The 24,550-nt window shown below is 38.1% G+C and overlaps 1 protein-coding gene across 1 annotated transcript in view; it reads left to right on the plus strand.

The window, feature by feature from the left end:
* Positions 1-24,550, plus strand: part of LOC124602586 (ubiquitin carboxyl-terminal hydrolase 34) — a 499,996-nt gene that overhangs the window by 273,103 nt on the left and 202,343 nt on the right. Inside the window, exons 25-29 of the mRNA XM_047136330.1 lie at positions 2,042-2,161; positions 5,763-6,023; positions 11,105-11,216; positions 17,360-17,571; positions 17,801-18,199. Coding sequence (XP_046992286.1) covers positions 2,042-2,161; positions 5,763-6,023; positions 11,105-11,216; positions 17,360-17,571; positions 17,801-18,199 — 1,104 coding nt within the window. The remainder of the gene's footprint in view (positions 1-2,041; positions 2,162-5,762; positions 6,024-11,104; positions 11,217-17,359; positions 17,572-17,800; positions 18,200-24,550) is intronic.

Below are 24,550 nucleotides of genomic sequence, written 5' to 3' on the forward strand. Positions count from 1 at the left end.
TCAAAGCCAAAAGCCACATTTACTTGTCCACATCAACAATCTCAGGACTCTTCTTCACCAGCTTCTCATGTAAGATTTTTCATTGAAACACCGTTGGCATCTGCTACATCACACATCATTGTTTGACCATGTGTAAATCTGTTGGACCAAAATTCAGCTATTTATTTTACTTATTTTATGTTTACCATTAGATATTCATTTAATTTTTCGTCATAAGAAACCCAAAACCATGTTCTGAAATAGTGCTTTGTTTCTCCACTAGACAGTGTACAAGTTCCTCCAAAAAGTTGTAACACAACACACACACAAATGTCACACTAACAAATGTAAATCCACCTGATGATGGAGGTTAAAACCTTTGAAATTCGTCGTGGAGATAACAGTAAACTTGTTTCATTTAATACCAACTACTGACATTTATAGTGAAGGATCTCCATAAACAACATCCTGTTTCACTTTTATCTCATTACACATTTTCCCACCCACAAGGAAATATGAGTCGCTGAAGAGTTCTGCATATTTTCCATCTCAGTGATAACCACATAACACAACATACTTAAATGACTACCAAATCCAAAATATTCTATGAAGCAGTGTAACTTTGGTTTTATCTTCCACTAACTGATGGTGGCCCACAGTGGTAACACCAAATCACATCAGAAAAAAACATCCATCTTCAAGCACAGGTACTTGTTGAATTATCTGCTGCTGCTGTTTGATATTGTTCATGTACTGCACTTTCAGTCACATATTTTTGAATGCTCTATTGTAGGTCTATATTACTACATGAATGTTGTCGAACCCGTGGCACAGTACCCGAACCCTTTTGCAGGTTGCCAATGTAATGGCTTCCAGGAACAACAAAAAAGTAAATTATCAATATTTCAGTTAATTACTGGCAAATTTAAAAATTTAAATGCTGTCATAATGTACTCATTAACAGGTATAATCTTACATTAAAAGTTTAATACAGCAAGTATTGCAATTAGAAACTGAGTGTTTGTCTGGGGCAGCATATCTGACTGTATGCAAAATGCCTAGGCTTCAGTCATCCAGTATTTGAGAATGAGAGAACTTATGGACTTTCAACAAACTTTACTCATAATTTAAAACCTTTTTGAAATTTTTTCTCAACTCCCCCACACCATGAAATGATGAAAGGAAAAAAGTTTATCACTTACTACATTTCTGTTGTTTATGCAGTAAAATGATAGGCAAGCCATTTTAATTTATTACTTTTCTACTGCTTACTCTATTCATGACACACTTGGCATGTGGTATCTACATACATCGATTAATGTACCTGCAAAATTATATTATTGTATGACATATAGTTTAGGAATTATGACAACATAAACATTGAGATGTATGAAGAACTAGCTTTTGCTTGAAATGAAGTGTGAATTAACCAGTTTACATTCATCCAGTGTTTCCTAATGAAAGCACGCAGTGACTTCCAAAAAGCTTTAACCATAATTTCAAATCGTTTCTAAATTTTGTCTCACTTTACACGCTTAATGAAAAATATTTAATATGTTAACTCATTTTTAAACTAATCATATGTTTGAAACTGTTTTGTACATGGGTGTTCGATTCTTTAAAGAATCGGGTTTATTGGTAGAAACTAGTGTGGTGGCTGATCTGAAGAGCTTACCATCAGCTCTTGTGTAACATTTTGTGTTAATGAATACTGTCAAATAATCTTGAGGAAAGTTGAACTGCAGGATATAAAAATCTCCAGAATTTTTTTATAGAAACCATTAAACAACAAATAGTTTGTGAACTTTATCAGTCAAGATATTTGACAGATTGTAAATCATAGTATGTTTTAAAACTTTCATTATTTAATTCATAAATTTATGTCTCTGTCACTGGTTCTTATTAATTTTATTGACTTGTGAAGTTTACAAACTATCTCTGCGTAATAATGGTTGAATATGCTGTATAAAATAATGAATGAATGACAGACAGTGACAGCTGTTACAGAATTCTTTTCGGAGTGTATTTCAGTTGCCTATAGATTTGTTATTTTTGTCACTAGGACATGCTACAGATGATGGATATCGACACAGTTATACCAAGGTTAACAAGTATTCTCTATGAGGCATCTCTTCCTCGTGATCCAAACCATTATAAGACTGGCTTTTGGGGTCGAGCACAGGTTTGTTGCACACACATTTTATACAGTAATAAATATTTTAACTTATTCCTCTTAAAATTAGACATTTGAACATGAATCCCACTATTTAGAAAATAAGTTAGTCAGTTTGTAAAAAGTGAATATTATAATTTAAAAATTCTGTTGGTAGGTAGTCTCTTCAACTCTTCTCTCTCCTCTTTCTTATGTAAGATAACAGTACTTTCTAGAATATTTATCACCACTCTGTGAATAATTTTATTGATGGAGATGTGTGTTCATTTTACTTAATATATGCCGGTAGTTTATAATATGTAATGACCTTAGACTGTCACTGGTTTGCATTGGACATGCTGCACCAAATATTTTTCCATAAGAATGACGAAGTTGTTCATATGATGTATTGGGATACCCACATATTCAGACACAATAATCTTGTAAACTATCTGTCTTCACTGGTAGTATGGTACTTTCTCCACATACCAAGTGTTGCCTGAAAAATGGAGTACTTTCAGGCGGAGTACCACTTGTTATTCATCAGGCCATGGATTATACAAATGCAATGCTTTCAGGATTTACTAATTTTGCAGCAGAGTAGATTTATTGACAGAATTGGCAGTCACTCCACATTTTAAATGAGTTGTGACACTTAATGGTCAGAATGCTCTTCCAGTAGCATTCCTTAACATTATGTTCCTTCAACTGGATCTAAAACTGGAAAACTGTCCCCCTGTTGCCTAGAAATGTTTTTGGCAGATTTGATCTGTTGTTTCTCAAGAAATTGCAAAGCAAAAATTTCCAGCTTTGCTGTATATTCTGATTATTCTATGTTCATGGCCTACCCTGTCACATGTGAACAGCACCTCTGTTATAAAGAAGCTGGATGCAGACATGCCTAAATCACAAGCCATTCTGGTGGGTATGTATTTGTGTAACAGAAAGTAACCTCAACAGCACCTGTATACATTTCATGTCTCATAAAATGAAAGAATTTTTTTTTAAATTTTACATCTGTACTGTTTATAGCATTGAAGATATTAAGTCTTTAATCTGGTAAGGGAAAGGAAAGTTCTGACTGGAATATAAATAATTGAATTAGTGAAGCTTACTACTGACCATATAACCGAGGCATTGACGGTCGCTAATCTTATAAACAAGACTGAAAATGTAGTTCTCTGCAGTGTCGATACATTGTAGCTGGTCGAGACAGTGTATTGTGCATTTCTTTGTGTAGTCTTCATTAGTTCTCTCTGAAGGACGGCATTGTCCAAAAGCTTAGCAATGTTTTCAGTCTTATTTATGTGAATATTGTCTGCTTAATATCTTGACTATGGTGAGTAGTTAGCTTTACTCCTGTCATTATTTGTAAATCCTTAAGCTGATAATTTCCGTTCCATGTTCAACCCGTTGGTAGTTATTAAATGATCACAGAAGAATGTTGAGTCTTTAGAATTACTCTTGCACTGGAACAATTTATCAAATCTTCATAAACATTTTAGCAGTTGCTACAAGTAAGTTAGTATTAATTCAGTATCCTCATTGAGACCAACTTACACTTTTCTATAATTTGAAAAAATTACAATTCTGAGCTCTACACCACAGTCATTACACTAGCACAAAGTCTTCTTTTTACTAATTTATTACAGAGTATTGCACACCATTTTGTAGGTCTATTCTTCTTATTTATGTTGTGTTGGGTATCCTCTAAACAAAATACTTCATTGTGAATGCTTCAGATATAGGTCTTTTAAAAGATTTTCCACATCACGTTGAAGCTACAGTTTTCCAATTTGTTTCAAACTGTTTTGCTACCAGAAGCAACACGAAAGTTAAATGAATTTCTCCGTTTGTCTTCTCATCTGAAAAGCAATAAATGCATTGTGCTTTGAAGTAACCACAAATTTCTGGAAAAATTAGAGTGTAAAGAAGCAGTTAGGGTTGGATTCTGGACGACATGCACTGATATTTGCAGGAAAAACTGTTGAGTTTGTCTGCACTAACACCCTTCAAATTATGGACCTTGAAAATTATTCTAAAAACAAAGATGATGTGACTTACCAAACAAAAGTGCTGGCAGGTTGATAGACACACAAATAAACACAAACATACACACAAAATTCAAGCTTTCGCAACCAACGGTTGCTTTCCTGATGAAGCAACCGTTGGTTGCGAAAGCTTGAATTTTGTGTGTATGTTTGTGTTTGTTTGTGTGTCTATCAACCTGCCAGCGCTTTCGTTTGGTAAGTTACATCATCTTTGTTTTTAGATATATTTTTCCCACGTGGAATGTTTCCCTCTATTATATTCGTATCATTAATTTGAAAATTATTCTGTATTATTCAATTGTTAAACACAGTCACCAGTATAATGATTACCTTCATGCATATCCTAAAAGAAATACTCAAATGCTTCTTCCACAGAGTTCACTGACCTCTTTTGTAATTTCACATTCTCCTGCACATGGTGATCAAAAACCACATAAGAGCTTCCTACTTGTACCCATTCTCGCACACTTACATTTTGCTGAGATCCACTGTCGTAGCAAAATTGATTCTTGTTTCTTCCTCTGGGATTTTTTTAATTTTATATGTTTCTTTGGGTATGTCATTTTTGCTGCTGTGTCATGTATACAAAGGCTTTTTTTACTGATGGACTCAGTAAGAATAGAAATCTAAGCTTACACAAAGTACTAGGCTGTGCAATTTCATCTTTGGCAGCATTATTCAGAAAGCAATACATAACCTTTGGTTTCTTCCAAATTAGTACATTTTTGACAAAGATGCTCATGATTCATATCTCTACATTCACCTGGTGATATAGTGTCTGCAATCATCAGCAGACAGAATACTCACTCGTATCAGAGAAGTTGTAGGTAGCATGTAGCACCCTGATCACTGCCCATACTGATTCTTGGGATGTACAGGTACATATATGCTCCCCAGGTTCAAAGGTTGATGGAAAAATAATGAAAATCTGTGTTTGGTTACAAGCCTGAAATGCTCTCAGTGAGTGCAGAGACGCTGTTTGGATCCATAGTAAATTCGGTAATGTTTGCTTGATTTGGGACTGAGTTCATAGACAGTTTTTGCTACTGTCCATTTATATCTGATTAAATTAAACTAAATACAACAGTGTTATTTAATGTTTAACATTTTAAATCATATATTTAATTAATTTTATTTTCAAATGTAATTTAGTGTGGGAAAAAACACAATTTTATGGGTGTCATGCAGCATGTTTTATTTTCAGTTTGGTTAATTGGACTTGTTAGAAATGTACGTATGTTTTGTAAATGTCATCATACTTCTCGTATACAATACATAATCAAGGGCAAATTTTGATCAGCCATTTCAGAAAATATGACCTTTTGTGCAATGTTTTCAGCGTTTTTATTTCATGTTATATTGTCTAGTACTTTTTCCAGATCCCAAGTCATATAAAAGATAAAGATATGCGTTCATTTTATTGTTCTGCCTCTTACAGCTGATTTACATCACTTTCACTCTTTTTTTAATCAAGTGTTCAATGTGACAACTCTAGCTCATTTTCTTATATTGTTTTTATTTCAACTGCAGACCAACTTTCAAGACTATAGCACTCTTACAGTTTTCTATATTATGCTCAGGTTGTACATTATGCTATGGCATTGTTAGTGGCATGGGCACATACAACTGTTGGAGTACGTCAAGCAGTGATGGCAGCATCTGATTTCTCACAATGGTTGCAAAGACTAGTGCTTGAAGATCCAGAACCTGCTGTGAGACGAGAGGCTTGCACTGCACTGTACCGCCTGTGCCTTGGTGATGCTGCATTCACTGCGCAGATGCTTAGTCACCTTATGGAGCAGCTTCCTGTGGCAGAAAGTATGAGACCACAGAGATTAGAGGTAAAGAATTCTACCAAATAAATAAAGTTCACCATAACTTTTATCCATGTTTTGTTCAGGAATACTCAGTAGGTGCCAGTCTTATAAAACACACAAATGTACATGGTGTTTTTGTTACATAATGTAGGAGTTGATACCTGTACACCACTGTGATAAACAGTAAAATCTTTTGGGAGCATATGCTGATGATGTAACAGTGAAGTACTGTGTCTCAGACACACTCCTAAGTACATGTTCCAATTTGTGGCTGCCAACCTACTGCTTAAGAAAAGCTTTAATTCTTTATCATGACAATCTCAGTGGCCCCAAATACTAGCATGTTAGCGAAATTATGTACAAAAACTGCTCTGCAAATTGTTGTCCATGGGTAACCATACAGTGAATCACTTCAGTGTGTGTGGAGCACTTGAGTCAGTGTATGAGATTTCTCATACTGTATTTCATGGACTGGAAGGCATTACAGACTATAAGATGCCCCTTAATTTTAAGCATTTTTTTTAAACATTGTTACATTTTTATTTTCAGATAGCAAAGCCACACAAAAAAATTCTTAGTTTATTAAACCAAACTGACCTTTAAAATCTCTGAAAATCATCTTCTGAACTTCTCCTCCTCCTCCTCCTCCTCCTCCTCCTCCTCTTCATTGTTGTCATTGTTCTCTTCATATTTCAGATCATCCTCACTGATGTCCGCAGCATTACTTATGTCACACTTTTAAAAAGATTTAACAATAATGTCTTCTCTCACTCTAGAGTGTGGCTGCTTTATCCACTGATTCCCTTGTTTGATTGTAGGTCGTTATAAAGCTCCCTTTGGTGTGAATTCATGTTGGGTTTCATCCATCATCCATCTGTTCCATTCCTTCATACAGACTTTAAATTGTTTATGTAATTCGTGAACGCCAACACTTGGCAGTATTTCAGAAGATTTTGGCGTTGTTTTGCACTTGGGAACGGTCATTCAATTAAGTTTAGTACCATCCGCACAATATGAAATATGAAAGGACAACAGTGTACTGCATTTTTTCATGTCCACTTGTTTTTATGGTTACAGGTTTTGCACTTTTTGTGGCAACATTTCTGTTACTCGATGGACAGCGCCAAATAAGCTGACACATTGATGACTTAAAAAGTGTACTCATCCCAAACATGGATTGTTCATGGAGTGTACTCTGAGGGACTGTTATATGGGCTGTTTGCAGTGTGAATAATGTTGGAAACTCTTTGAGTCTGTTCACGGTATTGATGTCTGTAGGAAGGCTGTTTGCCAGCAGACTGTAGTGAAATGTGGGAACACCTGCAGAAGAGAGACGTTGGTGATAGATTGAGTGGCAGTTAACATTGAACATAAATAAATAACATCCAATGTTTGTGAATTGGTGAAGAGATCCATTTACATACAGTAACATCCTCAATATAACTTGGAGTAACTGCCCAGAGCGAGCTAGAGTGGAATAATGACTTGAAACTAGCTGTTGGGGAGAAGCAGATAGCAGTCTTTCATTGAAAGAACCATAAAGAAATGTAATTCACAGAAGTAGTAGTGTTCAATACAACCAGTCTACTGATTCTAGATCAAGGATGGCCAATAACTCTGTACACGTGCTTTGCACATGTGAGAATCTCACTTACATGACTACACAGTTCCCCCACCAACGTGCCATGCTGTTTGAATGGGAAGATGGGGTAACTGTGAAAGAGCTGCATTAAATGGCAGTGTAATTGTGCAAGGACTATTGACTGGATTGCATGTGACTTCATTTCTTATCTATATTTCTCAACCACATAAATTGTAAAGAAAGGATTTCAGATTCAGTGGATCCTGCCATGGAATATCTTCGACTAGTCAGTATAAATAGCTTCAGTAATGTGAATATGACCCTCACACCAGTAGAAGAAATGTCCACAGTATATTCCTTAAAATAAAAAAAATCTAGTGTTCATGATAAAACATCAACAAAATTAAAGAGCTTACTTCTGAGTGTAAAAACATATTAAGTTATCTGTGTAAGTAGTCATTCATCTGCGGAAGATTTCCTGAGTGGTTGAAATATCCTGAAATTAAATATTTGTGTGAGAAAAAAGATAAAGAAATAGCATTGAATTTCCATCCAGTTTCACTTTTGCCAGCATTCTCAAACATTTCAGAAAAGGTAATAAACATTCAAGTTCTTAATAAATAATATGTTGTACAAGTAAAAATTTGGATTTCTAAAGGGTTCTGATATTGAGGAGTTTATCTACACAACTGTGAGAAAGTAGTTACTTCATTAGGCAATGAATGACATGCTACTGGTATATTCTGTGACCTGTCAAAGGCATTTGACTGTGTGAATCACAATGACCTATTAAATAAATAAGAATATTACAGTGTAACAGGAAACACTGCAGTTTGGCACATTTTCTATATTTCTGGCAGAAAATAAAGGACGTCATTGTGAAAGGGAAATGTATTAAGCTATCAGACATCATCCGACTTTGAACTAATAACATGTGGTAACCCACAAGTTCTCATGTTAGGACCCATTCTTTTCCATGTGTATGTCAGTGGCCTTTAATCTATAACATTACCAGATGCTAAGTTTGTTTTCTTCGCTGATGAAATAAATATTGCAATAAACAGCAAATCAAGGACAGTCTTAGAAATATCAGTTAATGAAAATGTAATGGACAGCAGTAAACGGCTCCTAGTCAATTCTTCGTCACTATGCTTTGAACGTGAACGTTGTCACTGATAGGTGATAGAAAATTTAAAAAAGCTAGCATACTAGGCCTGCTTTCGTTTCATAATGTTTTATTGATATAAAATGTGATTTTTACGATTGTCATTAATATTCTAGTTTTGAAATGCAAAAGGGGGGGGGGGGGGGAACGCTGCTCAGAATGACACAAGGGGGAAACATTATTTGGGGGGGGGGGGGGGGGGGGAGATGAACATTTTCCCACTAGATGTCTCTGTAAGCCTCATAACATTAATGAGTTCGGCTATTAGAAATGACATATGAATCACTGTATGATGGCTATGATGTGAGTTGCACATTAAACCAAGTATACTGTGCAGTGTGCATAGCTGCACAAGTTTTGCATTCAACTGTTATGACTATTAGGTAGGTAAGTACATCCACCTTGGCAAGCTTGTACCGCATTGGATGGGAGAAATGGGTTTTTAAGTGTCCTGAGGCCAAAACATCAAAAAAAGCAACAGTGAAATTGATTTTTAATTGTCGTGAGACTGGTGTACGACACATTCAATATGCCATCAACAGTTTCCTGCCACAGTTAAACAGAGAAACAGCATATTCCACAACTCATCAGTGGGTCTCAGAGGCCACATTCAGAATGTGTTGTGCAATGCGTGCCTTCAATTCATCTACGTTTATAATTGGATCACTGAAGACAGCATCTTTCAGATAATCCCACTGCCAGAAATCACATGGATTGGAGTTGGGTTATTTGTATGGCCAAGCTGTAAGGAAATAATAGCTGATAATTTCCAAAATGTTTCAGCAGCATCTGCTTCACTGGGTGTGCCCGCAGCTCGTGGTCTAGTGGCTAGCATGGCTGCCTCTGGATCTCAGGGTCCCAGGTTCGATTCCTGGCTGGTTTGCGGACTTTCTCTGTCTGGGGACTGGGTGTTCGTGTTGTCCTCATCATTTCATCATCATTCAAGGTGTGGCTAGACTGGAAGTGGAAAGATTGGGAACTTGTATGAGCACTGACGACCACGATGTTGAGCGCCCCACAAACCAATGTGTCATCTTCACAGGGAGCCATCTTTCATGAAAACAACCTAACCATGCATCCACTGTGTTGGAGTGACATTGATATGGAAAGGACGGTTGTAGTATTTACCAGTGACCATACATGCAACAGGACTTGCAGGACCCATCTTGGAAAGTATGCCCTAAGATAAACAATGTCATCAATCTGCACCACACAGTTACCTTTGCCGAAAGAAGGTATACCGGTTGATGTGTGAGTGGATTTTCCGTTGCCCATGTTCATGATTTTTGTGTACGGACATGTCTTTGGATATGCAGGTGGGATCCATTTATTCATAGAATGTTCGATGGCCATTCGTTGTCCACTACCGTGGAGCAAAAAATTGTAGAGCAAACGTTTGGATTACTGGGAGGTCAGCCTTGAAGCAACCCCTGAACATGGGTAATTTTGTATGGATAGCAATGCAGGATGTTTTGTAGGATTTTCTGCACTGTACTCACAGGCATTTCCTGAGTTTGGGCAGTTTCCCAAGCACTGCATGTTTTGCACATTACCACTCGACCCCTCATGCAATCCTGTGGCCACATCTTTTGTGAGATGGATCAATTGTTTCCCTCCCCCTGCCACACTGTCCTTCAGAAATAACCTCTCTTTTAGAATTTCATAATCATTTTTTCCAGACCCTCAGCAGGCACCAGACGAATGCCTTTTTTTAAACCTTCGAGTGTCCAAAACTTCTGCATAGCTACTGGCGCACTATCACCATTCTCCTAAAACAACTTTACCACTGGCACATGATCCTGCATTGAGACAGTCATGCCAAGCATCTCAAACACAAACTGAGTAACAGCCTGTATCCCATGTCTTTTATTTCGCAAATTTGCAACTGAAATTGCTTTGTAGTTCCCGCCTCCTTTTTCCAGAGTGATAATGACACACACACACACACACACACACACACACACACACACACACACCGAGGAGTGTTTCTTCTTGAGTTGAGCAACATCTCCTGAGAGATTTAGTAGAACTTCGGAACTTTTTTGAAGATTATTCCAGTTAATTATGAAACATTTACTGAGTCTCTTCAAATTCAGTCTTTTGCGGTGTGTTTCTATCAGCCTGCTGAAGTTCACCTTGCCCCCCCTTTCTTTTTCCCCTGTATGATAAAGATATAACCATGTTTTTGATTTCAGTATATTGCGTTCATTCTGATTATTTCTATTTTGAATGCAGGTAAGAATACTTTCCTCTGTCAGATATAAATTTTTTCTCAGGAGACTATTTTTATGTCAAGAAAGTATATATTGTTCAGGATCATCATAGTACATAAAATACCTCCTCTTACTTTTGTTTTAGACAATTCAGCATGTGACAGAGGAAGGGAAAGAACCGTATGGACCAGCCTGTCGTGATTACTTCTGGTTATTGTGTCGCCTTGTAGACAGTCTTAGTGATGATATCATAAAAGGTAGGTGAGAATAAAGCTAGTTTACTCCTCAAATTCTACTGTTAACATGCTTTCGCATTTAAATCTAGGTTGCATTTCATTTTTGCTACAAATAAATAACAAAATTTTAAGTTTGTTCTGAAGGATGCTTTTGTTAATGTAAATATAATTATTCAAGGCAAGTGTCATTTGTCTGGTATCTTATTGTCTTTTCAAACTGATTGAGCTGGACTCTCACTTACAGAGAGAAAAAACAATGCTTCAAAACATAAAACAGAATGCCTTCTTGATATTTGGATGAAGTGCTTTATAGAAAGTGGATAGCCAGATGAGAAATTAAACTTTACTCCTCTTGAATAAGCCAATGGCTTAGCCACAGTGGTAACACTGGTTCCCATAAGATAACCGACATTAAGTGCTGTCTGGCCCGGGTAGCACTTGGATGGGTCACTGTCTAGATCTGCCGAGCGCTGTCAGCAAGTGGGGTGCGCTCAGCCCTTGTGAGGCCAGTTGAGGAGCTAATTGATGGAGAAGTAGCAGCTCCGGTCATGAAAAGTGACAACAGCCAGGAGATTGGAGTGCTGACCACCTCTGTATCTGCGTCTGGTGATGCCTAAGGGCTGAGGATGACACAGTGGCTAGTCGGTACCGTTGGGGCATCAAGGCCTGTTTGAACTGTATTTGTGTGTGCGTTTTATGTTCCTCTTGAATAACCACCTGACTCTCTTAAGATGCAGGATGATGGCTGAAAGTAACAACAAACTGGATCACATCTCACTGCTGTCTCCATCTTGATATGCTTGACCTTAATGAGATTCAGTTAACAAATTATAGAGATAAGGGCAATTTTTTTCTGAAAGTCTGATCAATAGCCCATTGTCTACCTGATATGAACATATATGAAGGCCATTGTAAATCATTGTAATTGCCCCCCTCCCCCTTTCTAAACTTTACCCCCTTTCTAAATCCACCCCTCCCATCTCCTTTCCCACTACCAGCCAGCAGCCGCTAGCCAAGACAGAGCAACAACAGGGAAGTAGCCAATTTTGTGGCATTTTACAAGTTCCTCACCAGGAGCAAATTATATAGTTTCTCCTACGTGCTATAGTAGTTTAGTTTCTGAATTTCTACGTGTTAATTTCATTTTTACTACACACAGTTCTCACATTTTTGTTTGTGTTGAGTGAAGATTTTGTGTCATTGCAAGTTTTTAGTCAGCGATGAATTATTTGGTCTCATCTATGTGCTGTGATTGTTTAGTTTTTGAATCTCTGCATGTTAACCTAATTTATTAGTTACAGTTCTTGCATTCTTGTCAGTGTCTGCAGTAGAGTTTCGTAGCGCTTGTCGATAGTCCTTTGTTTGTCAGTGTAGTGTAGTTTTCCATGGTTTTTAGTATGGGTAGGGACTGTGATTGCCATGTGCGGATGCAAGCCCCGTCGCTTCCCTCTCTGCTCCAGGCTGTATTGGCTTTGGTTACACAGCTTCAGGCTACAATGGATGGTCATCACTGTTGTGAGCCAGCAGTGAGGAGCCACCAGACGTTCAGCATGACTCACAACTCCGCCAATGTGTCTGCGCTGGTGGCAAGCCCGTGCTGTCTGTGGCAAACACTACCCTAAACCAGATGCAGTCATTTGTCCTGTTTCAAAGGAAACTTCTCAGCCTGCAGGATCTGGGCAATCACAGAGGGTGGGATTATTGGTAGTTGGGTGCTCCAGTGTTAGGCAGATTATGGAGCCTCTTAGGGACATGGCTGCCAAGGAGTGGGAGAAAGCCAGTGTGAACTCCATGTGCAAACCAGGTGGAGTTATTCCAGACATGGACTGGGCCCTTCCAGGTACCATGAAGAGCACTGGGTGCAACCAACTGCAGGGGGTGGCTCTCATTGGTACCAGTGATGTGTATCACTTCGTATCGGAAGAGATTCTCTTTGGTTTCAAGAACCTATCAGAAGTGCTAAAGGCTGCCAGTCTTACTTGCAAGATAAAGCAGAGCTTACAATTTGCAGCATGGTCGACAAGAATATTGCTTTTAGTAGTAGCTTACCTTGTACCGAAATTGAAGTAGATAGTTCGTGTGAGTTAATTGGGCAGAGGTCATTCTTGGCAACTGTAATAAAATGGTAATTAAATCGTTTTACCGACCTCCCAACTCAGATGATACAATTGCTGAAAGGTTCAAAGAAATTTTGTGTCTAATTTCAAACATGTACACAATTTGTACAATTATAGTTGTTGTGACTTCAATTTGCCCTTGATATTTTGGCAAAAATACATGTTTAAATCCAGAGGTACACATAAAACATCATTGGAAATTGTGCTGAACAGATTCTCTGAAAATTAGTTTGAGCAGTTTGTTCATGAGCCCACTTGAATAATAAATGATTGTGAACACACACTTCACCCGTATCAACAAATAATTCTGAGCCAGTAATGAGCATCAGAACACGTACAGGGATTACTGAACACAGATTTGACGTAGTGAGACTAACCCCCAAATCCTCCAAAAGTAAACGAAAAATATGTGTATAAAAAATCACAGAAAAACAGAAAAAAATTTGCTTGATGCCTTCTTGAGAGACAATCTCCACCGCGAATTAACAGTGTAAGTGTAGCCAGATGTGGCTTGAATTCAAAGAAATAGTATTGACAGCAATTGAGAGACATTTACCAAATAAATAAGCAAAAGTTTGTGCTGATCCCCATGGTACACAAAACAGGTCAGAACATTGTTATAGCAACACCGAAAAAAAGCATGCCAAACTTCAATGAATGCAAAATCCTCAGTATTTGTGACCTTTTGCAGAAGCTCAAAATTTAGTGCGGACTTCAATGTAATATGCTTATGATAGTACCCACAGTTGAACTTTGCTTCAAAACCTGGCAGAAAATCCAAAGAGATCCTGGTCGTATGTAAAGTATGCTAGTGGCAAGACCAAATCAATGCCTTCTCTGCGCAATAGCAGTGGAAATACCATTGATGGCAGTGCTGCTAAAGCAGAGTTACTAAACACAGCATTCCGAAATTCCTTCACCAAAGAAGACAAAGTAAGTATTCCAGAATTCAAATCAAAAACAGCTGCGAACATGAATAACTTAGAAATAGATATTCTCTGAGAATTGAAGTAATTTAAATCACTTAATAAAAGCGAGTCTTCCAGTCCAGTCTGAAGCAGTAACTCCATACTTAAGTCATATACAATGGCTTGCTCAACGAAAGGTCTGTATCCAAAAACTGGAAAGTAGCACAGGTCACACGAGTGTTTAAGAAAGGCAGTAAGAGTAATCCACTAAATTACAGGACGTTATCATTAATGTCGATATGCAGCAGGATTTTGGAACATATATAGTGCTCAAACATTATGAATTACCTTGAAGAGGAGTGTCTGTTGACACACAGTCAACACGGATTTAGAAAACATTGTTGAGTGCTATCAACTTGGGATTTCAAATTGATTCCATATTTCTAGATTTCCAGAAGGCTTTTGATAGTTATGTGGCTGAATTCATTGTTTCCTGTCAGAGATATCACAGTTCTTAGTAACTGATAGAAAGTCATCAAGTAAAACAAAAGTGATTTCCGACATTCCTCAAGCTTGTGTTACAGGCGCGCTGCTGTTCCTTATCTATATAAACAGTCTGAGCAGCCATCTTAGGTCATTTGCGGATGATGCTGTCATTTTATCATCTAGTTAAGTCATCAGAAGTCAAAACAAATTGCAGAAATATTTGAAAGAATATCTGTGTGGTGCAAAAATTGGCCGTTGATCCTAAATGATGAGAAGTGTGATGTCATCCAAATGAGTGGTAAAAGGAATCTTTTAAACTTAAATTACACAGTAGATAGTAAAATCTAAAGGCCTTAAATTCAACTAAATACCTAGGAATCACAATTACAAACCACTTAAATAATTTAAGGCACCGTGCCACACTTGTTTTATGCACCTCTCTTCGACAAGCTTATGCTTGTTTCCATCGCTTAGGTGGAATACGATGCTGCTCTGGTGTGGGGCTGACATGGTACTGCAGGTTCTGCCTAGTGTGTCACTGTAAGCGTAGTTGTGCACACTCATTCTGTAATGCAGCTCTCTTATTCACATCTTCCTCAACTCTAGTTGCAATTGTCAGCACTTTGTTATTCACATTGGTGCTCCAGTGGTGATTCTATGCAGGGTGGAGAGGTTTTGTAATTGCTGTATCCTGGAAAATTTGTCTTTTTCACCATTGATTCTTTCTTGTAAGTTCATATAGTGCTTGATTAGTCTCTGTTGTTTCCCTAATTCCATTATAAACATCACAGTTAAAGGTAATGTTCTTATTCGCCCTCCCAACCTGCCTCTTCCCTATTTTTCAGTCCAACTTAGTGATTTTCCCAGACCATTGAACAATACTCAAAAACTGACCAAACAAGGATTTTTAAGCAGCCTCCTTTGTGAGTAAACAACACTTCCTGAGGATTCTTCAGGTAAATCTTAGTTTATCTGCTTTCTCCCATCTTGATAGTTGAGTGATTCCCATGACTGATAACAAATCTTAGAAGTCAGTGAATATTTGACCATTTCATTTGTTTACATTCATTATGTTAAGGATATTTATTTAGAGAGTCAGCTGCCAGTCTTTGCACCAAGTGTTGATTATCTACAAGAATTCCTGCATTTCATAACAATTTTCTAATGACTTGAACTTACAGTGTACAACTATTGTTGTGGTTGGCAAGAGAGCCAACACCGTTTTACTAAAGGAGGCCGAAATGCACGCGTTTTAGCTCACGCAGGCTGGCGTGAGGTCTGGAACACGACAAGGAAATTAGAATTTAGAAAAACGGACGTAGCTGGTGGAATACTTAACTTTAATCCATTAATGATGAATGTCGGTCTTGACAGTACATGATTCACAATATCAATAGTAACTGATAATGGCGCCTGGCTAGGTCTAGCAAATGATGTAGCTGAAGGCTATGCTAAACTATCATCTCGGCAAATGAGAACGTAAGTAGGCAGTGAACCATCGCTAGCAAAGTCGGCTGTACAACTGGGGCGAGTCCTAGGAAGTCTCTCTAGACCTGCCGTGTGGCGGCGCTCGGTCTGCAATCACTGATAGTGGCGACACGCGGGTCCGATGTATACTAATGGACCGCGGCCGATTTAAAGACTACCACCTAGCAAGTGTGGTGTCTAGCGGTGACACCACAACTATATCATCTGTCAACATCCTCTGAGAGTTACAAATCTTTTCTCTTGAGTCATTCATATATCATGTGAACAGCAGCAGTGATGGTTTTAAATTGGATAATGTCTCCCCATTAGGAATGACTGGCTGACATTCTGTTTACTCTGTAAATATGTGTTCAATTTGCTAGGTAATGGTGCAAAATACTGTTCAAGCTTTTTCCATACATCAGTAAACAAGGCATCAACTTGGGCTCTGCTATCTACAGCTCTCTGGATTTTGTAAACTCTGTACATCTGAGTTACATATGGCAGATGCTTGCAGAAGCTGTTTTGATTCCTACACAATTTTTTTGTCTCCAAAAAATCGTCTTATTTAAAAAAATTAACAGTGCCTTGCTCAAATATTAGAGATTAGCTGCCTGTTTCATAGCACTTTTCCTGCATCTTGCTTTTAGTTTCTTCTTTTCTACATACAAATTACGTGGTTTCAGTGTAATGTTTGTCAACTGCTTCTGTAGCTGATGGGCATCATGGCTGACTGCCATGCGGAGGACTTGGGTTCAGTTCCCAGCACTTCCAGGTATTTTTCCCTGGTGATAAGTCTGGAATGGGACCGACTTGTGCTCGTGATGCCAATTGAGAAGATACTTCAGTGAGAAGTAGTGGCTCCCAGGTCTCCAAAACTGAAAATGGCAAGGAGAGAGGTGTGCTGATCCCACACCCTTCTGTAATGCATCCAAATGAAGCTATTGGCCGAAGATGACATGGCGATTGGTCAATCCTGATTGGCACATCTTAGGCCATAGTGGCAAAGCTTTTCTTTTTTGAGCTCTGCTTAATGTTTTCACTGATGAATTCATTTTGTTAGTGAATGTAACAAATCGAAATTTTAACACTAGACTATTGTGCTAGGTTGATATAATTTTCATTGTCCCAGCTGTCTTGATTTGTGCCATCATTTTTGATATCACAGAGTTCACATGTCTTACAGAAAGTATAGAAGATCCGCAGAGCTGTGTAATTGATATTGATGGACTTGCAAAGAGGCTTTCTCAATCCGTCTTGACACGAGAGTATTTAGAAACAAGACACAACACTGTGGAAGATGATGGTCTCATTGGGCTTCTGAATCTCATGTCAAATGTGCTTAAACATAACCCACCATTCAAAAACAGCAAAGAAGGGAAAGATTTTCTGATAGAGGTAATTTATAATTTGTTTACATATTGTATTCAGATATTTCCACATTTGTGCATGACAGTCTGAAAATCTATCTTGCATTCTTAAAATGAATATTTTTATCAACATTAATTTTTATGTTTGAGCTTACAATCATGTTGGTAACATATATTAGCTGTAAATTCTGTTTTAATTTAAATATTAATTGTGGAGCCAAGAGATGGAACTGATAGATCTTTTCAATGTCTTCCAGGTTTTTGATCTTCTGTTCGCACTGCCAAATCCACGTAAGCGATATGTACCAAAGTGCAAGTCACAGCTTTCACGGTCCTCAGCCTATGACTTGTTGGTGGAACTAGCAAAGGAGTCACCAGGAAACTACCGTATATTACATGAAAAGCTGCTGGAACAACATCGACCAGGACCGCATTCACCATACCCATGGGATTACTGGCCTCATGAAGATGGTCGTTCGGACTGTGGTTTTGTTGGTCTGACGAACTTAGGTGCTACATGTTACATGGCTTCATGCATGCAGCATCTGTACATGATGCCACAGGCACGATCGTCCATTCTGCAGGCTCAGTGTGATGGATCAAGCAAACACGAGATGACTCTTCGAGAGCTACAGCGCATGTTTGCTTATCTTCTTGTATGTATGAAAACTATTTCATTTTCTTTCTGTTGTATTACTTATTGTGTATATGGCTTGACTCAGTTTTATGAAATTTATTTCTCTTAAATTTGGTACTTCCTGTTTGTATATGTATCGTAACGTTCATGTGTAACTTATATCTCAGTCCACATCTCTCAAGGCTGTCCTACATATACAGAAGACAGCGTGTGAATGAATGAAGTAACAATAACGTTTAGGAAGGCTGTCTATGATAGGCTAAGGTGCCAAAACTGGTAGAGTAAATAAGGGCCGACCTACAACCATGAAAGCACATATTTATAAACAAGTTGTTTCTGTAATTTAAAGTGAAGAGTCAGTGGCAAGTAAATATAAAGTTCATTAAAAAGGAATAAGATGGTGTGTCTGAGAGAGGAGTTGGGATAAATACTCCCTTTGTGAGAAAAGTTCCAGGACAGATTTTTCAAAAATATAAAATTGCACTTACAAGCAATAGTTCCTTGTCTGTTTATGCCCATGTTTCTGGAGGTCTTGGAAGCAACCAGTGAAATTTTCAAATGCAAGTCAGGGTAACAACATTGAACCGCCTGTTGCAAACGTTTCAAGACTGCGATTAAAGAGTTTGCTTCACTGTTTGACCTGCAAGAACATACTCATGGTGAACTAATCCTTTACTATCAAAGAATTCGATCAACATTGTTTTTGTTCTTGAAAGTTGTTGTTTGACTTTTTGAGGCTGGTGATCCAAGACTCCACCATTCAGCACTTTGACACTTCCTAATGAGGGTCATATTGGTAGCACAGCTTTCATCCCCAGCATTAATTTTTGACAGAAATTTGAGATCATGTCTGCGTCTATCCATTAGTTCAGCAGAAATTCATCGTCTTTCCTCTCTCTGTTCGTCTGTTTGTGAGACAAGGTTTTGCATAAAGTTTCCGTTTCCCTAAATCTTTGTTAAAATTTTATGACACACATCATGTGATTCAAATTAAGTTCTTCTGATATTGCACGCGCACTTACATGACGGTCTTCTTCAATAATTGCCTTACATGCTGTGTGTTTGCATTGGTATGTGCTGTAGATGGGCAACCAGCTTTGGGAGTGTCTTGCACTGAACCTGCCGCTCAAACATGAGTTCTTGAAAGTGCCTTACCTGCAATGCTTGCGTAATCACTGTCCACATTTCACTAGAGATTTTGCCGAGCGTAATGCAGAATTTAAGTTCATCTTTGCTCATAATCAGCTATCCTTGTATCACTGTAAGTGATGAGCCAAGAACCCAAACAGTGTGTTGCTAAGCACAGCCCTGCCACCTAGTGAGTTTGTGCGGAAACATGGCCAAGATCATTTGAAGAATGCACACATGACATGTAACATAAAAACAACATTTGTTAAGTTTTAGTATTGCAAACTCAGAAATAAAACAAATCTGTTCTGGTACTTTTTGACAAAGGGAGTATATATGTTCAGATGTACATTCACTTCTTTACAAGTTATATAGTAAGAAGGAAATGGAAAGGGGAAGGATAACACACTCACACAAGTGTGCGGCGCCCACACACACACACACACACACACACACACACACACACTCTCTCTCTCTCTCTCTCTCTCTCTCTCTCTCTCTCTCTCTCTCTCTCTCTCTCTCTCTATGATATACAGCTACTTTGGCCTGACTGTGGGCTCCATATGCGTCTAATGAGAGCAGCTACCTGGGTTAGGTGGTTGGGGTAAGGGGAAGAGGCATGGGTGGGGACAGGTAGGGATAGCAGGATTGGGATGTGGGAAGATGATGTGCTATTGTGAAAGCAGGCACGGACATGGTGGGGACAGGATACAGAGTTGGTTGGCTGTGTTGGGTGGACCAGCTGTCTGTTGGCCACAATTTGGCAGTGGCCATTCATGCTGGCAGAGAGCTTGTTAGTGTCATGCCCATGTGGAAACCAGCACAGTGGTTGCATCGTATTATGTAGATCAAATGGCTGTTTTCACAGAGAGCCCTGTCTTTGGTGCAGTAGGAGATGCCCATGACAGGACTGGAATAGGTGGTAATGGGAGGATTCTTCACCAGCGCACCCGCTAACCTACTAGTCTTTTCCCCTTCTCTTAACCTCTCCTACCCCTCTTTCCACCCTCCTTCTCCAACACATAAGACTGATTCTTTGTGCTGTTCCCACCATGTCCCTGATTGCTCACACAGTAGCACATAATCTTCTCCGAGCCCTACCCTGCTATCCCTCCTCCTCAGTATGTCTGTCTGTCACTCAGTGCCTCCTCTATCCTTCTCATATTGATGTTATTCCATCCTGGGCTTTGCATTGCATTAACGTTTTGGTCTGTATGTTCATAAAGCAGTACTATAAGAGAGAATATGGTACCCCTCAAAGAGTGTGATCCAAAATATGTTGCTTACACTTTATACAGTGGGAACAGTTATTCTTGCCATGGGATACTTTGTTCTGCTATGCAGAAAGTTGTTGTGATGCCTATGATGAAACACAGGAAGGTCCTACTCAAAATGACAGGTGGCGAGTGCTTGCTTGCTACTACACTAGGATACAAGAACTGAGCCAGCCACTGTGGCCAAGCGGTTCTAGGCGCTTCAGTCCGGAACCACGCTGCTGCTACTGTTGCAGGTTCGAATCCTGTCTCGGGCATGGATGTGTGTGATGTCCTTAGGTTAGTTAGGTTTAAGTAGTTCTAAGTCTAGGGGACTGATAACCTCAGATTTTAAGTCCCACAGTGCTTAGAGCCATTTGAACCATATAAGAACTGAAGCCGATGTAGAAAACTATGTGGAATATTTTATCTGTTTTTTGTAATCTTTCAGAAATAAAGAGATGTTATTGGAGGTAACATGGTCCTTGAATATAACGTGGTCCTCTGTATCACTTGTTTTGAGCACTGCAACAGTCAGAATAATTTATGTGATTATGAATTTCATCATGACTCATACGGCTGAAATGGCTAAAAATATATTATTTGAGACTGTATACCGATAATTGAAAGCCCTGGATGGAGCAATACATAAAATAAGGGAAATGCAGCCACTTACTGGTGCGTGGCACACAGAGAAGTAAAATAGTTAGCATTAGCTTTCAAGCTCTTGCTCTTTTTCTCATAAGAGTACAGACATTCACACATACAGACACCCAAGTGTATATGCCCATTGTAGCAGCCGGGGTTAATGGGCATTTACTAGTGCAGTGTTGATGTAGTCAGTCATGGTAACTCATAACTTTGTAACATCATCTTTTTTATTCTCAAGCAGTGGAAAAACTGGTATGGAATAATGACAGTATTATGAAAAGGATAGATTGATGCTTACCATACAGAGGGAACACTGAGTAGCAGATATATACAAAAAAGACTGCTGTACATTTGAGCTTTTTGCCAAAAGACCTTCTTCTAAAGTAGAAAACAAACACATTCAAACAAGCATGTCGCGTGCGCGCGCCCACACACACACACACACACACACACACACACACGACCCTTGAGGCCCATCAGTGGCCAAAGTCAGGGGTCGTGATTGTGTGTGTTTCCTACTTTAGTTGAAGGCCTCTTGACTATAAGCTCAAATGTATAGCAGTCTTTTTGTTGTGTCTGCTGCAGCTCAATGTCTCTCCTTTTGGATTCTTATCCACAAGACAATTAATCATCTTTTTTTGCTGCTTTCTGAGGACAACAAGCCAAATTCAGTGCTTCATATTCTATTGTTTAGTATCCCTTTGCCAGTATTACTTCAATCTTTCTCATCCACTTTCATGACTTTCAGTACATCTTTTTTTCCCTGTTGTAGATCCTTTCATTTGTGACAGTTTTATTTTAAAACTCCAGCCATCTGTTGCTTCTCTTTCTCTTGTGTCATTCCATTGTAAATCTTTCATGACTGTTTTCCGTCACAACTTGCTGTTGACTCTTTTGCCAGTAAAGTTTGAAAAAGTTGGGTTAATTTAGAGCTGTCTATTTTATGCAAATGACTGGAGATTATAAGTCTCCTCTTTCTTAATGTGTCTGTTATATATTCTATGTTGTAATGAAATTCAACATTATTTTCAATTTCTTGGAGCCCGTTATTTCTGGAGCACATTTGCCTTGTAATTTTCTATTGTTCAATTTGATCTATATCTCATAGTAAAAATTATGAAAAATTTTCTATTTTTGTTAAAAAAATTGGTTTTTCTGAGCCACTTGAATCATTACCTTTGCTAGACCTTCAGAAAGCACAAGATCACAAAATTATCACCATATATTTACTGAAAAAACTTTGTTGTTTCCCCCAGCATTGTTGGTTAAATTTTATGTTCTGATAATTTTTTCGTTCAATATTCTTAGGATTTTCTCCAGAATGCAATTAAAGAATACTGAAATTAAATCATCATTTTGTCTTACGCCTGTATTTATTTTCAACAAATTTGATGTTTCATCTGTAAATTGACTTTTTTCTAAGAGACTCAGACATTCAATTTCTAATTTGAATTTAAATCACAATTCCTGGATTACGTTAAGGATTTTCTGTCATCATAGTCACAAGTCCTTTGTTTATCAATGACAGCCATGACTGTATATTGCTGGAAGAAAGAAGGAAAATTATGGTTTAACATAAGTGATGTCATCAGAGGCCAGGCTCAAGGGAAGATGAGAAAAGAATGGTGATGGAAATTAGCCATGACATTTTAAAAAGGAACCATACCAGCAGTTTCCTTAAGCATTTTGGGGAACCATGGAAATCCTAAATCAGGATAAGCAGATGGGAATTTGACCTGCCATACTCCGGAACGAGAGTGAATTGTGCTAACCACTGCACCACTTCGCTCAGGCCATTTAGTATTTCTGGAATTACAGATAATAAATTTTAAATATGCTCTGGAGCAAGATCAACCTTTGGTAAAATCACCTAAATTACTGGCAAATTTCTACCCTTTCCAGCAAAATTTTTGAGAAAATCTTATGAGTATCAAGCAAAAGGGATATGCCTCTGTAGATATTGATGTCTTGTTTGTCACTTTTATTATGCAGTGTGAATGGATGCAATTTTCCATTCTTCAGGGACGTTTTCTGTTTTCCAGGTTTCTTCATAAAGTAATAAAAATTCATTTGTAATTGTGAAAGTTCAGATTGTGGAGACATGTATACTGTTGTTGTTGTGGTCTTCAGTGCAGAGACTGGTTTGATGCAGCTCTCCATGCTACTCTATCCTATGCAAGCTGCTTCATCTCCCAGTGCCTTCTGCAACCTACATCCTTCTGAATCTGCTTAGTGTATCCATCTCTTGGTCTCCCTATTTATCGTCCATGTTTCACTTCCGTACATGGCTACACTAAATACAAATACTTCCAGAAATAACTTCCTGACACTACCGTTATTATTTAGAGTTTTAATAACATCCTTAATTTCACTAGCAGTGGGTGGCACACCGATATCTTTTATGAAACTATGGAAATTCTAACTTTTGCTTCAGTCTTCGACAGCATTGGAGCCAACGCATGTATTTCACAAGTACTTCACTATTTTCAGCACTGTTCAAGCCCACTCTACATTTTTTTCACCTCTGAAGCAAGTCCTTGGTTCTTGATAATGTTTTAATTCTTACTCCTTCTTCTTCCATTTCAAGGATTCTATTCTGAAACCAAAGGGATGTAACAAAACTATTATCTCCAACTCATTGTTAGCTGACCTGTATCCCATTTTCCAGTTTGGTTGAAATGTAATGCTTGCCATGGCAGGCATACAGGTGATGTCCTTTTGACATGGTCATTCTCTCCCTCTCTTTATTTTTGGTAGTGTCTAACTTCTCTGTCATATTTGTTTTCATGTCTAGTTGTTGTCGTTTTCCTCATGTTGCTCTTTCTCTTAATGCACTCTGCCATTCTGTCCTATTTAGTTTTGTCTGGTGCAAATATTTTCTATGTCATTGATTTCTGTAGTTAGGTTGTGCCAGGTAGAAATTATGATTTAATTGTAGGGAGATAGTGATCAGAGTCAGAGTGAACACATATTATTACTTTAATTTTCATGATTTTTGTCAATTGTTTTTATTTTATTATTATTATTATTTTAAATACACGCTACAGTTAGAATTCACTTCAAATTAGATCATCCAAGTTTATGATTTGCTTGGAAAAGATTTTCAGTGATTATTTCAGTTGGAGTGATTTACAGATGCAGAAATCAAGTGACAATTTCAGTACTTTTGTATGCCAGATGTCCCCATATTGCTCTTCAAAATTAGTAAATTAGTTCTCTTTGCGTATTTGTGCGTTGAAATGATTTTAAAATTTCACAGAATGTGATTACTGAATATTAGATCATTTATTCCCACAGTTATTTTGTTTGGCTCAGATTGTTGATCACAATTTACAATT

Source organism: Schistocerca americana, chromosome 1 (assembly GCF_021461395.2).
Source record: "Schistocerca americana isolate TAMUIC-IGC-003095 chromosome 1, iqSchAmer2.1, whole genome shotgun sequence".
Lineage (NCBI taxonomy): Eukaryota > Metazoa > Arthropoda > Insecta > Orthoptera > Acrididae > Schistocerca > Schistocerca americana.